This window comes from Contarinia nasturtii, unplaced genomic scaffold (assembly GCF_009176525.2).
Source record: "Contarinia nasturtii isolate CC-2019 unplaced genomic scaffold, AAFC_CNas_1.1 Cnas_scaffold_220, whole genome shotgun sequence".
NCBI classification, from domain to species: Eukaryota; Metazoa; Arthropoda; class Insecta; order Diptera; family Cecidomyiidae; genus Contarinia; species Contarinia nasturtii.
Window position 1 is genome coordinate 2,503,939 of NW_022197577.1, and position 14,706 is coordinate 2,518,644.

At 33.4% G+C, this 14,706-nt stretch overlaps 1 protein-coding gene across 3 annotated transcripts; it reads right to left on the minus strand.

Annotated features, from left to right (window-relative positions):
* Positions 1–1,764: 1,764 nt before the first annotated feature.
* On the minus strand, positions 1,765–14,562 carry LOC116336942 (nuclear hormone receptor FTZ-F1 beta). Of its 3 annotated transcripts, none has more exons than XM_031761178.1 (8): positions 13,862–14,562; positions 4,266–5,718; positions 3,786–4,188; positions 3,442–3,711; positions 3,226–3,375; positions 3,040–3,142; positions 2,782–2,936; positions 1,765–2,713 (listed from the first exon to the last, which is right to left on the minus strand). In XM_031761178.1, the coding sequence occupies exons 2-8, from the start codon at positions 5,570–5,572 to the stop codon at positions 2,630–2,632; spliced, it is 2,472 nt and encodes an 823-aa protein (XP_031617038.1). In that variant the 5' UTR covers positions 5,573–5,718; positions 13,862–14,562; the 3' UTR covers positions 1,765–2,629. The 3 variants fall into 3 exon arrangements, with proteins under 3 accessions (XP_031617038.1, XP_031617040.1, XP_031617039.1); XM_031761180.1 differs by lacking the exon at positions 13,862–14,562 and adding an exon at positions 6,933–6,948; XM_031761179.1 differs by lacking the exon at positions 13,862–14,562 and adding an exon at positions 5,966–6,907.
* Positions 14,563–14,706: the final 144 nt, after the last annotated feature.

The window sequence follows — 14,706 nt, forward strand, 5'->3', positions numbered from 1 at the left end:
AGTTTCAACACCTTTTGGGCAATAGAATTGATGAACAACAACAACTTTCTTTTTTATAAATATTTATTCAATTTCATTGTTTCAGTACAATATGTCAAGCGCATACTTGCAAGTATGTGTCGCCATTTATTAATTTTCTTTAAATTTCATTCATTTTTTTTCATTAGAAAATTGTATCAAAACCGTAAAAAATTTCGCTTAAAAATGCACATTTAGATATAAAATTTATCGCTATTCAGATTTTGGAAATAGTAGTATAAAATACAGAATAAAAACGATATCCACTTGATTAAAATGCCTCAGAAAAAAAAAGATCGGTCAAATTAATCTAAAATTTATCGGGGAAGAAATGCCAATTTTTTTGATTAATTGACTGTAATTTTCCCGTTGAAAAAATGTTGGTATTGGATAAACTGTTACAATTTTGAAATTATAATCTATCTCTAAAAGTTCGGCAAAAAAATGTGGTTAACCGAAAAAATGTGAACTTATGGCACCATCAAATCTGTTTCTATTTTTTTGAAGAAAAAAAACGGAAAATTTTCACAATCTCCCATATTTATTGAGTCTCAATTTTTATGAAAAATTAAGTACATGAGCCGAAACTTATGCTTATAAGAAATGCTCTATTTTATTTGAGAAAAAAGTATTGATTTAAAACGAGATGATTGATTGAAACTGAAATTGAATTATAGCTATTATAAATGATTGTTCACTATATTTTGATATACTAAATATTCATTTTGCTAATTGGAATGAAAGTAAAAAGAAAGCAAAAAAAACAAATAATATAAAATTAATGATAAAATAAAAATGTCTGAACATTTAAAAAAAATATTGGAACTCTAATATTGTTTCATCTTCTTCTCATTTTAATGTTAAACAGATACACATACAAATATATTTGTGTTCAAAGCTCATCAAAATAACCATCAATGATGGCTAAAATGTGATTCGAAAAAGAGCCATATGTTCGGGAAAAAATGCATAAAATACTTCTGTATGACACTTATTTTGATATTTAAAAAAAAAAACTGTTGGAGAAAAGAGTATATGTACATATAGAGCAAGATAAGGATGATTTGTCAAAATCATTTCGGGCGAGGAAAAAGTCCAATTTCTGATTGTGGAATAGTGTAAGACAATAGAAGAGATTTAAGTTTGTTTTAAACCCTTTATCGTGTCGTTTAACGCAATCTTAATGATGATCTTTTTTTATTTTGAAAATCTTAAATATAGTGTAAAAAATCTGCTCAAAAAGACGAATAAGTTTCAGTATTGTATAGTGTTTAGCTCATGTTTCAGTCCATAGTTTGGGTTTGCTATACTTGTTGTAACAGATAAATGAATTTGTTCGTCAATAATGATTTCAAGCTCGATACACAAGCCGAAATACATTCGAGCCCAATGTTGTTTGGTGTCGGTTCAGTGAGCCGAACGGGCAAAACTTTTGTTGTTAGTCTTAGCAATGCTTGTTATTATCAATTATCTGAAATATATTTTATTTGAAAATATTTTCCATATTAATATATTTATTTTGTGTTACGAATAAGGATTTGTTTTACTGGGCTCTTAAAATTATTACATTATATAATTTTTTGTTTTCAATATTATTAAAGATACCAATTGGTACATTTTGAAGGCACAACAGTTTTACAATTCTCAATTTATCATATAAAATCGGTTTAATTTCTATTGATGACACACATTTTACACCTCTCTGTGTGTGCTCCCAAACCGCAAACATGTGTCATGCTTTCTGTTAAAGCAAATTTGAATTTTTTTTTTGTTTTGCATGATTTTATCACGGAATCTATAAAAAACCGACCATTCATTTCGTTCAATTCTTCATATTAATTTTTTTTGTTAAATCATTCAATTCAGTATTTACAATTCGCGTGGGGGGTGTGTCAATATTTATTATTCAAATATTTTTATATTTAAAAAAAATGATGCTTAAAATCATAAGACTTCATCAATCACTTGTTTAAATGTTAAAACAAATTGTTTTATTGCTATTTGATGCTGCTTCGATCCGATTTTCGCTAATTTAATTCACTTTCTGTCGTCTTTCAATTTTCTAATGTAATGTAAGCAAAATATTTGTTTCTTTTTTTTACATATGATAACGATTCAAAATAGCTCATATTGCAATCATTCGTAAGGCCTGTACTAAATTAGATTTATTTTCTTCTGAAATTGATTTCGAATTTCGTTTGGCATGCTCTTGATGAAATGCGTTTTTTTACTTTTTACACACCTAGTGTGTAAGGTGAAAGTATTTTAGTGTAGAAACTGCAGTGAGGCGCATAATGAAAATTCATTGACCGTCTTTAAGCAAATAGAAAGGCATTCAAGTTGGAAGATTCCATTCAGATTATTGCAATTGGCGCATTCGTTCTTTGCATCGTGAGTATTTTTAATCAGAATTCAATCTACATCTAAATCATTTCAATCAATGGTCATATACCAAATACTTGATACCAATTTAGTTGTGAGTATAGTATGAAAAATAATCTATACGCGTATAAAAAAAGGATAAATCAATAGTAGCAAAGTCGTTGAACAGTCACATTTCACTGACTGTGTCTCGTATTTACAAATTCATTCCACAAAATTAAATGCTTGGTCAATGTTCACCTCTCAGCAATTCCAGCAACAAATTGAATTCCGAACCATCTTTTGATTTGATTGTTAACATCTCTTTACCGACCTATTTGACAAACGAATTTATTTCAATTAATAATTTTTCAATCCAAATTTATTGCGGCAGAATCTTACTTGACAAGTTCGTTGCAATTCCGGTATTCGCAATAGCAGCTCGCCAAACTTTGATGGTGCATCAGAATAGTGAGCTAGTGTATATGTTTGCAGTGCATGCAATGCTTTTTCTTGGCATCCACGCACTTGTTCCGGTTCTCTTAAATCGGAGGTGTCTGTTTGCATGGAGGAAAAATTCAAATTTGGGATTAAAATTGATAATTAATTATTGATTCATACCCAGAATGAGTCGAAACACCATTAAGATCCGAAAATTACCTGATTGAAGAAGAACGATAACTTTCATTGCCACATACTCATACTTATCAACACGAAGCCGCCGCAAATGGTCCGTCAAATTCAACATTCGTTCAATACAAGCCTATTCAAAACAAAACAAAAATGTTAAATTGAAACTGTTTAGTTACTGCAAAGGATTTTAAGTCAAAATATTCAAAAATTCACCTGAAGTCCACTGGATTTGGCTTGTTCCAAATTGATTGATTTGCCTTGAGAGATGCGAATTTCGCCGGGTGACGAAATTGATCGAAAGCAACACGAGAATAACAACAGTTCGCACCATGAATTGATTAACAAACAAATTTGATCGTCGATCTAATTAAATAAAAATGTCATTTAGTTTTCAGTATGTCAAATGAAATTGATCCATTCCTCACTCACCGATATATTCTTAAAAAGTGGCAAACTTTTGCACCATTTCACAATTTTATAGAGTCGATGATCAGCGACATTGCAAAGATTTGCAATTAAATCCGGGCTAGTGTCTTCGCTGTTAGCAAGTCCCGCCAATAATGGGTTTGTGGCCAATGTTGCCGATGATGTGCCTGCACTATCATTTCTACCATGCTCATTTCCGGACAATTGATTCTGATTCAATTTATTTATTTCGGCATCGCTAAACTTCCATAAATGCTCGACGTCCATTATTTCCTGTAATTATTAAAAGAAAGATTTATTACATTTGAGAGAAACCGTCGGGTTGTCACCGAAAAATCAATGCATACTTGTAATAATGTTGGAATAGTTTGTTGGTTCTGTGTGTTAAGACCGGTTGCATTATCTTGTTGGTTTGGTGCTTTTGATCGATTGTTTGATATCAACAGGGTGCCATCAACAAGCGATGGACTAAGCATGGGTAAAGTGTACGAGCATTGATATGTAGAACGACCGCCACGTGTCCGATCCTCACGAATCGCTTCCAATTTCATGCCACGTTGAAGGCATTTTTCAAACCGGCATGCCGGACATTTCTTTCGCGTTGCAATCGATATGGGACACGGACCGCCACGTAAACAAACATAGTTCTTTCGATTTTGAACGGTTCGCTTGAAAAATCCTTTACATGATTCGCATGAAAAAATCCCGTAATGAAATCCACTTATTTTATCACCACAAATTGGACAGGGACTTTAAACGAAAACATATTGTTATATTAAAAAAAAAAAAAAAAAAAAACAAATTAAAAAAGGCTTAATTGTGTGTACCTGTTAATGAGTTGTTGTCTGGAGATGCCAGCCGATGGTATGATTTCGGGTTCAAGAATATTTTCTTCGTTTGACTGTTGATGTTGTAATGTTTTTGCATTTTCATTACCATCGATCAATGGCTTATACAATACTGAATGATGCAATGGAGATCCATTGAAATTGGCGCTGGCATACATATTGTGTCGTCCTTGTATTGGCGAATGTGTCGGACTAAATTCCGAACTATACGAATAACAACTGCTGTATGATGCATCGCTGTTGTTTCGGCTTAATGATGGCGTATATGGTGTGTGCCGTGATGTTAATGGTGATTGGCTCGGTGAACTGTGTGTGTACACCGAATGAATTGCTGAATCGGGGCTCGGATTTGTTGGCAATATATTATTTGCTTTTGTTCGATTTATCATCGATGCTGTTGAATTTACGTCATTCGGTGTTGTTGTGGTGGTTGTTGTCGTGGCCGCAAATTGATTTGTAATATGTTGTGATTGTAAATTTGTTTCAAATTTCATATTTGACATATCAAATGGAAAACGTTTGTTTGAGTCCATTGCATGAATTGCTTGATTTGCATTCACACCAAAACTATTGTATTCGGGTTTTATTTTGATGGTTGCATCCAAATCAGTCATTTTCTCTGTATTGTCATTTAGCTCAGATGATGCGGTAACGGCACGCGGTTTTATAATCGATTTTTCTGAATTTCCATTTGTTGCATTATTCATAATCATTTCATTGTTGTTTGTCGTTGATTTTGTCGCATTTGCATCCGTTTCCATTTGATCGTCATTCTCTGACAATTCGCCTTCCCACGACATTGGCCGTGGCGTACTCTTGTTATTGTTGCTCGTTCGCATACTAACTGCTGCAGCTGTTACCGCTGTCGTTGCCGACGTCGCTGTCGTCGATGTGGTTGTCGTCGATGCGGCTGCATTCTCAATTTGTGATAATTCAGTCTCAGATTCATCAGATTCTTCCATTTTTGGCACGGCAATACGAATGCTACCGTTCCCATAGAAATGCGGATTGTTATTCAATTGTTGTTGTTGTTGATGATGTGTCGATGTCACTGATGACGGTGCATCGCCCACTAAATTATTACAAAAACTATTTGTTTTGTTGTTTACATCGCTACTATTTGATACACAACTAGCATTTGTTGTTAAATCATTGGCACCATTGCTTAAATCAATACTGTTCACATTAATAGTCGGACAATTTATATTCGTAACCGATATATTCGGTCGAATGCTTAGATCACTTGCTACGTTTGAACAACCACCGCCACCGCCAGACGTAGACATCGTTTTGAGTTTACAATTTTTTTTGCACGTGGTAAATGAAATTCAAACGGTTCTCTTTCATCGATAACAAAATCGGAATGAGCCATATGCAAAATTACAAGTCACATGCATCACACAGGTAAACTCCTAAGGCAATCTCTGTAGTTCTGTAAAAAAAACGAAGAAAAAGAACATTATTTATCTTACATAACGGGCTCGACTATAAAATAATACACATAAAAATATATTTTTATTCACTTCTTGTTCATGAACATATTATTGCAATAAAGTTTAAATTGCGGTAATCAGGAGTATGAGGTGGTGAAATTAAAAACGAAATTCATAGCAATAATATAAAGCATTGTAAATTTCAGTGAGCTACTGTATACTTTGTAAATTAATGAGCCAATTTACCACAATATTCGAAATTCACTTGAAATTCACAAAAAATCGTTTAAACCACAACAAGAAAATTCCAAACTCGATTTCGATAGATTAATTAAAAACACCTTCACCACACGAAAATACCGAAACTATGATGAGAATTTTTTTTATTGCTGGAATGCTTATCGCAGTAAGCCATGTTAACTGTAATCGATTGAAATGTCTAAACAGTAGAAAAAAACTGTACGGAGGCGAATTCGAGGAGAAATAGAAATTGTTATCGCGAAGAACAAATTGTTTGTACATTAGCGTATCGCTACAGTTGGTCTCACTATCATTTCTGTTGTGTTAATTTAATTCCCATTTTCTTTTGACTTTTTCACCCATACACTCTTCGTGAATCGAAATTGTTGTTTTTTTTCTAATGGTCAGCGCATCACTTCGATCCATATGAAAGTCATAAATTTAAGTGGATTAAATTCATAAAAAACAAGGTCGAATTTCACGTATCTGTATATGAATCATATTTTCTACCACGAACTTCGCACATCAGTGTATTTTTTTTGTATGTACGTGCAAAAAATATATATATTTTGAAATGAATCACTGTGAATGTCTTGATCGTCGTATATCCGCAGAATTTGCGTCAACCAAAATGTTAAGCCCGGCGTTTGATTGAAATCTCGCTCCGTCAAAATATGAATAAAAAAAAAAATAATAATAGTTCACAAAGTCTCAATTTGACATTAGTACAAGAGCGGCAATTACGTTGACCATGTTAAGCGATAAATAGTCAAAAAAATATATCACTGCCTTTTAAATATATATAATCGCAAATGATGATGTCGTCAAAGTGTCTACTGATTTGAGCGCTTTTCTCATTAAAATATGACCTTTTTGGCGATTGTATCTTTACAACTATTATTAATTTAGTGGATCGAAAATTGGTTGGTTAATGAGAGCATACAATATCACTCAAAACGGTTACTATACACACCGAATAGTGCGAACCATAACAATGGTATTGGTTACAGCAACAGCAGCAGCACCAATAGCAACAGTGAACGCATTTATTCAAACCATGTTTGTTCCGAACGCTCTGTGTTGCTTTTTATATGTGTGCGTTTGTATACATAGTTATTTAAATAAAAGAAAAAAAACACGAGCACCAATAAACCGGTATTTTGCTCTATCAGCTCTATGTGTGTGTGTAAGAGAGTGTATTTGCACGAGAGCAGCGAAGAACAGGCACCGCTTGTACGGCGACTGAATGCTATGGTGTACAAAACGGCAACAACACATTTCTGTGGCGATGGGAAAGAGCGAGAAAGCGACAAACAAAGAAAGAAGAGAGTCAAGTCATGTGATCGTCCAATGAACGACCTTCAGTTATATAGCTAAATTTGTACGCGACGACCTTGCGTGTGCGTCATCAACACGCTACGTACATCTCTCTTTCTTTTGCTTCCAATAATATTATCAACAGCATTCTTTTTTTAGGAACAAACAAAATGCATTCGAATTTTTTTTCTTCTAACTCTTAATTTTTCCAGAAATTCGTCGATTTAATGAAAACAAAGCGTTATGTCTTCACAATGGCGATAGAATTTATGATTTATTTTTGGATTAACAACTTGGCTGTTTACGTCAAAGCAAACGTTTTATTTTTGGGGGCTGCAGTTATAAACAACACCAAATTAATGTGTGAAAAGAAATTGAAATGTACATGTAAACACACCCGAGCGGCTACCAAGATATGAGTTTATTTCGGAAGTATTTTTCACATACAGGTGCGATAGGTACAATAAAAAAAGAAAGAAAGAAAGAACTACCATAAAACACTTTTACGATGATCTACAAAAATAGCTACATGACCACATTCACTGATAAATTCGAAGCGAACGATGACAAAAAAAAAACAATGTGTACGAGATAAAACCCGAGACTGGAGGGGGAAAAATGTAAATTGATAAATGCATGAACTGAAAGGAATGTAAATAATTCTTATTATTTAGTATTTATGTTGATTGATTTTGCACTATTCATACACGTGCGGTAATTAGAATGCGGTTCGGTGGATAAAAAATGCATTACAAATGCTCGGGACATTGTCCGACAGTGCATTCTTAAATGTGGTCAAGATACAACAAACTACAATGTGGTTCCAGATTAAAATGACCAACAAAATTTTAAAAACGTTCTTCTGTTCGGTTCAAAAATGTAAAACTCATATCGCATTTTAAAAATATCTTTAAACTTCGAACAAATAATTTACATCCGTTGGACAAATGAAAGCGCACATTGCTTTTATGAAAAACACAACAGCAACAAATTACCCATATGAATTGCGTTGAAATAATGCAGCGCATTTATCGAAACGTAATAAAATATTTGATAGAATCGAAAGAAACTATCAACAATAATGACAGCCAAAGGAAACTCATTATCCATCGATCGATAGAAATAAAAACAGTGCGGACGCCACACTGGATATGATCCAATGAATTATCATCATTGCTTTCAAAATCAATACATATGACCGCATATGACGATTATGTTGTGTTGAATAAAAAAAACGCAATTCGATTTTAAATCGAATGGAATTATGCGGAATTCAGGAAAGAATATTAAAATTCAAAGGATCGAGTACTATCTGTCAAAATATTTCCCCCTATGCCAAGCGAAATTAATTCGATATACGGCGCTGATGTAAATGTCACTCTGTCATTTCACAATAATACTTTTTTGGCTTAACAATATATAAGCTCTTCATTTAAAATGCATACACATTCATAATTATTGAATCGTTGAAAAAAAAACATGTCATAAAATATTTTTCTAACATTTTTCATTAAAAACTTTATTAATTTTTTTTTTTATAAAAAAATTAATTTGTTTATAAATTACAATAATTTCAACAAAACATGTTTCATCGATTAAATAAGAATCTAATGTAAATAGTAATGACAATGCGACACCTACCGTAAAAATGCAAAAAGAAACTTAGTTGGTATCCATTGTAGCATTTTTGTCCACCATGACAGCATCTTCGTTTTACTTGACCAATCACAGAGAAGCAAAACGAAGATGCTGTTATGGCGGACCAAAATGTTACAATTCCAAATAAGTTTCCTTTTCTATTTTAACGGTAGGTGTCGCATAGGTATTACTTTTTACATTAGATTCTTGTTCAATCTATGAAAAAAAAAATTGAAATTATTGTTATTTTTAAACAAATAAATTTAAAATATAGAGAATTTTTATGATAAACGTAAGAAGAATATTTTATGATATGTTTTTTTTTTTTTACTCGACCGTTCAAAAATTATGCATGTTGAATGAAGAGCTTATATATTGTCAAGCCAAAAAATGTATCATTGTGGAATGACATAGAGTGACATTTAAATCAGCGCCGTATATCGGATTTATTTCGCTTAGCAAAGGGGGAAACGTCGTACTCGCTCCTTTGTTAGTATTTGTTTTAGAATGCACAGGGGCGTTGTTTCGAAAACGCTACCGTCAAATTTTTTTTTCCAATGTATGCCTGAGGTTTGTGCATTGTGCAAGTGTCCGAAATTCCATGAAAAAAGTAAATAAATAAATAAAAAACAGTCTCCGAACCATAAACTTGATTTAATGTTGGTCATAAAGAAGAAATATTTCATAATAAATTGCGATAGTTTTAATATCTTTATCAATCTTTCAATTTTTCTCGCAATGCAGAATGACTCCGTTAAAAAGTATAGAATTCGTCACCGCAAATCCGTAATAATAATGATTTGACAACAATAAAAAAAAATAAGCTAATGCTTATTTTGACTAATATTGTCGCCGGCGCTTCATGGTTTTACATCATATTCTTTATTATATTGACAACTTCAGTTGTATATAAAATGAATAAAAAAAATTGCCACAGACAAATATCAGCTTTCAAGTGTTAGTTTTGCAAACAAAAAAAAACTGTGAATAATGCAACTTGAATAAAACGCCTTTCCCTCATCGAACGATAGAATTTCATATACCTGAAACTTGTTATAAGTACTCGGTGCAAACGTTTAATTTCGCTATGAAAGCAAACAACAACAACAAAGAGTACGCTGGATTCGTAGGTGTGTTTATATCGACTATAAATGCGACTTGAATTTGTTCAACAGAGAAAAAGACCATTAGCAAAGTGCCGTTAAAGTTAAGAATACTTAATGTTTTATACACAGACAAAGTGAAACCACAATTATTTCATTCGACCCCCATCAAGAGTTCATTATTTATTATTGAGAATTGTAAAATTATGTGGCAGCATTAGCTTTATTCCAGCTAATGAAATTTATTAACCGAAAAAAGAGACAAAGAGAGTGCGAGAGAGAGAGAGAGCTAACGAGAACGTATTATGCCAATTTATTGAAATAAATTTCCACATGAAAGGTTTACAAATATCCAAGTGATTTTACACATGAAGTGCCTTTGTTAGGTCGCGCGGCTTCACTTGAATGCGACTGTTTTCTTTTGCGTTTGTATATTCTTTTGTTTCATTCTGTACACACACCATTTTTTTTCTTTCTTCATTTGTATACATAAGATTGTGAATTTCCTTTTATTCCGTCGCTGTTCACTTTTGAGGGTTTTTGAATTGGACAAAAACCAAACGATTCGATGCTCTGCCGATTAAAATGAACCGTTTTACAAGAAATTGTCTATGTATGATATTCGCATTAAGATCAATTTTAATAAATTAAAAATGGAAATTGCTAGACAAACGGTAACATTGAATAATATAAATGAAGTTGTAAATAACATACGAATCCAGTATTATATATGTATACAATGCATAAGTGTGCGGAGAGAACAGAACAATTACACGTTGAAAAATGATTGCGATTGAAGTTCAATGACCGCAGCTGTTCGCTGTTGCTTTGAACTTATTTGAGTTTGTTCGTTCACATCTCGATGTATATAATGTTGGGTGAGTGCTCGTGTGTGTGTGTGTGTGTGTGTGTGTTTCGGGCGTCGATGTGTGTGTGCACTAGCGTCTATACGTGAATGTATACATGCGATTGAGTTTGTAAACTACGCCGTTTAATAGCTATGCTTTGAATTTGTTCCAGTTGTGATGTGTGTGTTCGTTATTTAATTATATATGTGGGGATATGCGAATGCCGTTCAACACGTAGTTCCTCGTTTTGTGATTATTTCGATACATCGTACGTACACACATCTCAATCGCGTACTGAGGCGCTCACTTCGACTATGCACTGTTGTACATCAAACAAGAGTTTTATGTTGCTGATTCAATAAAAACTAAAGAAGAAGAAGAAGAAGAAGAAGCAGAAAAATAAACGCAAACGGTTTGTTGTGATACATAGATTGCATTAGAGAGACGGTATTAACATCAACAAGTACAATACAAATGAATTGATAGACAATTCTATATTTCAAATTGCAATAAATTAAGTTGAGAGACAGAAAAATGCCATTGCGACCATTTTGCCTTCGAATTCAATTTTTCGATCAAAGTACTGAAATTACATGAGCGGCGGTCATAAAACAAAATTGCATATATACACTATTTAATGTGCTATTATGCGCAATCGGTTTGAAAGTTACATGATTTCCAGAAAATGCACACCGAAATCAAACGGGCAACACTTCGGCCAATCACTACTCGTGCAATGCATTTTCTGTTGTTGTCTTCTGTTTCACCGCAAAGGTTGAGAGCACTATATTTTCGCAGTTGCAGTTTCTTTGTACCAAAAATGGTAATATGTTACCGCTTTCACATTTGGCACACGTGTATTACGAATGCGGTGTGTGTGTGTGTGTGTGTGTGTGTGTGTGAACTATGTGGCACATTGAATGTACGCGAAATTAAACGAAAATTAAGTTGAAACAAGACATAATGCACACGGAGAGTAGCTGTTTATTGTAACAACATTCGTACGGATTTACATTCGCCGATCATTTTTCCACCAGCTCCAGTGTGCATCTCCATCGAATGGCAGACACGAGACAGAATGAAGACAAATTGAAATGTGTACTTAAAAGAGTTCGATCGCTGCCGATAAATCACTTTTCAATCTCATTTATTATTTAAACACAGGCCAACATCAGAGCAATGTAGAGACGATTCATGAAAATTGAAAAAATAAAAAATGACCGAAGAAAAACATGGAAAATTCGCTTGTAGTTTGCTCGCTGACTCTTAACTCACACGTTGCCGCTGTGTTGTTGTAGTTATTATTATTATTATTGTTGTTGCTGGTTGCTGTTGCTGCTGTTGCTATTCGCACAAAGTTTATTGACACGGCACAGAATGTGCTCGTTGTACGGCTCTCGTTTTGTGTGTATAGTTCGATCCGCGCTTTCTGATTTTCTGATTTGCCAACTACACATACATACATCAATGCTATGTCTCTGTCTCTCTCTCTCTCTCTCTCGCTCTCTTGTACACGCTTATTTCTTCTCTTTGTTTTTTCGTTCAATATTTAAATTGAAATCGGTGCAAGCCACAAATCTCCGTGGAAAAACGTGAACGCAAATAAAAAGACGGCAACAAAACGGCACACACAAACTGTGCTCTGAAAATGGAGAAGAAGTAATCCAACATTTCTTATGCTACGTCGTTCGGTCGGTTACATATTCGTACTTGCATTTTAAGAATGTTCCATACACCGTTTACTTCAATGTTTCGCAATTAAATAGGCGCTAAACGTTTGGCCAAACGATTATTATTTTGTATCGAGTTTCGTTGTATATACATTTTCCCTCTTCTATTTATTTGCTTTTTTAACATAGTTTGCAACATTTTCTATTCCACGAATCGGTTTTTCGTCTCAAAAAAAATCTATATATTAATAAAAATGGAATGGCAAGAAAAAAACACACGTCACACAGATATTCAAATTCAATAAACGAAATAAAAAAGAAACACACACGGCCGAAGTGATTCATTAATAATTTTATGTATGTGTCGTATGATGATCGGTCGCCTTGTTTTTCTTTATTTTATTTTTCTCTGGTTTTCGCAAGAACTCGTTTTCTTGTGCGCCATAATGAAATATCATAAAATGAGCCGAATGTAACATATATAACTGAATGAGCAAAAAAAAAACGATCAAGAAAACCACACGCACACACCGACACTTGGGCGTATTTATTTATTGGAACATCAGAAGAAAAAGAAACGAAACAAAATAATATAATCAACCAAACATATAAGCATAACTACAGCGCGCAAAATAGATAGAAGGATAAACAGGTATATTCGTTATAATCCAGTTTATTATTGGGACTTGCACAGAGAGGCTAGAGAACGCGTCCATACACACATTCATCATACTAAAATTTACGACATCTCTCTCTCTCTCCATCTTCACACAAACACTCACACGAACACACCAGTTATGCAAATTAACGCATAAATTGAGCCGAGATCACAAATTAAAACCACTCTTCAACGTTATAATTTTTAGCCAATTTTTTTTTCTCGCTGTTCGGTACAAATTTTAAAACAAAAAAAATGGACCAATCATCACATTTATCGATAAGTGAGTTCCATCGAATCGCATGTATATGCTTTTGAACAAATCACCGTTTTTTTTCGGTCACAGTTTGGCATTGTGAACTCTCACTCAAAATCCAATAATTTCTGCAGTTTTTTTTTTCATTGCGAAACTCATGCAATTCACTTCATAAGTTGTCTTGTGGTGGTGGTGTTATTTGTTGCTGTCTTGATCATATCGTAGCGATTTGATTTGGTGAGCAGTGACTACATATTAAATACACGACTCTAAATTGCATTATAAAAAAAACTCTTTGAAACGAAGAAAAAAACGAATGGTCGAACTAGTTTTTCATGTTTTATTCGCTGTTGCACAAATCCATGGTAGCATATTTCATTGTTGGCAGATCGAAGAAAAAATGTTTACTCACTTTTTTTTCGAAAAAAAGAAGGAAATCTAATATTCCACCAGAGAATGGAATGATTTAATTTTCAACAAACAGCTCCAGTTTACAATTCAGCAATTATTCTTACGTTTAAGATATTTTAGATCACAAATTTATATATATATATATGCAAAAAACACTTGCTGATCACTTTCAACCATTCACACTGTAAACAACACCGTTCAAATGCAATAAACATCCAACCCGATTTGTTGAGTCTATGAATAATCTCCTTTTTTTCTCTTTCTCGCTATTTTCTTTTGAACATTTTCAATATCCAAGTGCTGAATCCGGTGATTATGATGCTGCTGATGATTGAACATATAACAAAATTGAATATTCACTTTCGTACGGTTTCGGTAAAACACATCACACTTTGCATTGTTTTTATACTATATGATATTAGAAACCGAGTCTATTCGCTTCCAAACAAATAAACAAACTAAATACACCGTTTAAATGTCACTGAATTGCCGAACAAGATAAAACACAAAGACGAAGACAAAAAATATATGGTGTTTATACAGTTAAATAGGTACACAAAAAAAAATTGCAAATTCGATTCCGAACGAAAAAGAGCAGAAAAAATAAAATCGGTTTTTTTTCTTTTCTTGTTGTTGTTACGTTAGTTTCTTTTTTTTTATTCGCAAGCACGACGAATAGACGTCCGTGTTTGCAGACTATGAAATCACAATGGATGAACGATATTTGTTTTTCCTTCAATATTATCTCACCATGCTTAAACAAGTTTATTATTTCTCTCTTCTGATTCTCTTTCACGGTCGTGCCATCTCGGTCTCACCCATGACTGGCGACCAGTGTACATATTG

Excerpts from the sequence above, each read along its gene's own strand:
- LOC116336942 (XM_031761178.1), bottom strand. The coding sequence starts at position 5,572 with ATGTCTACGTCTGGCGGTGGCGGTGGTTGTTCAAACGTAGCAAGTGAT. Across the intron at positions 4,189-4,265 it reads AGACAACAACTCATTAACAG|TCCCTGTCCAATTTGTGGTG; the intron begins GTACACACAATT and ends TTTCGTTTAAAG. Across the intron at positions 2,937-3,039 it reads TATCGTTCTTCTTCAATCAG|ACACCTCCGATTTAAGAGAA; the intron begins GTAATTTTCGGA and ends CCATGCAAACAG.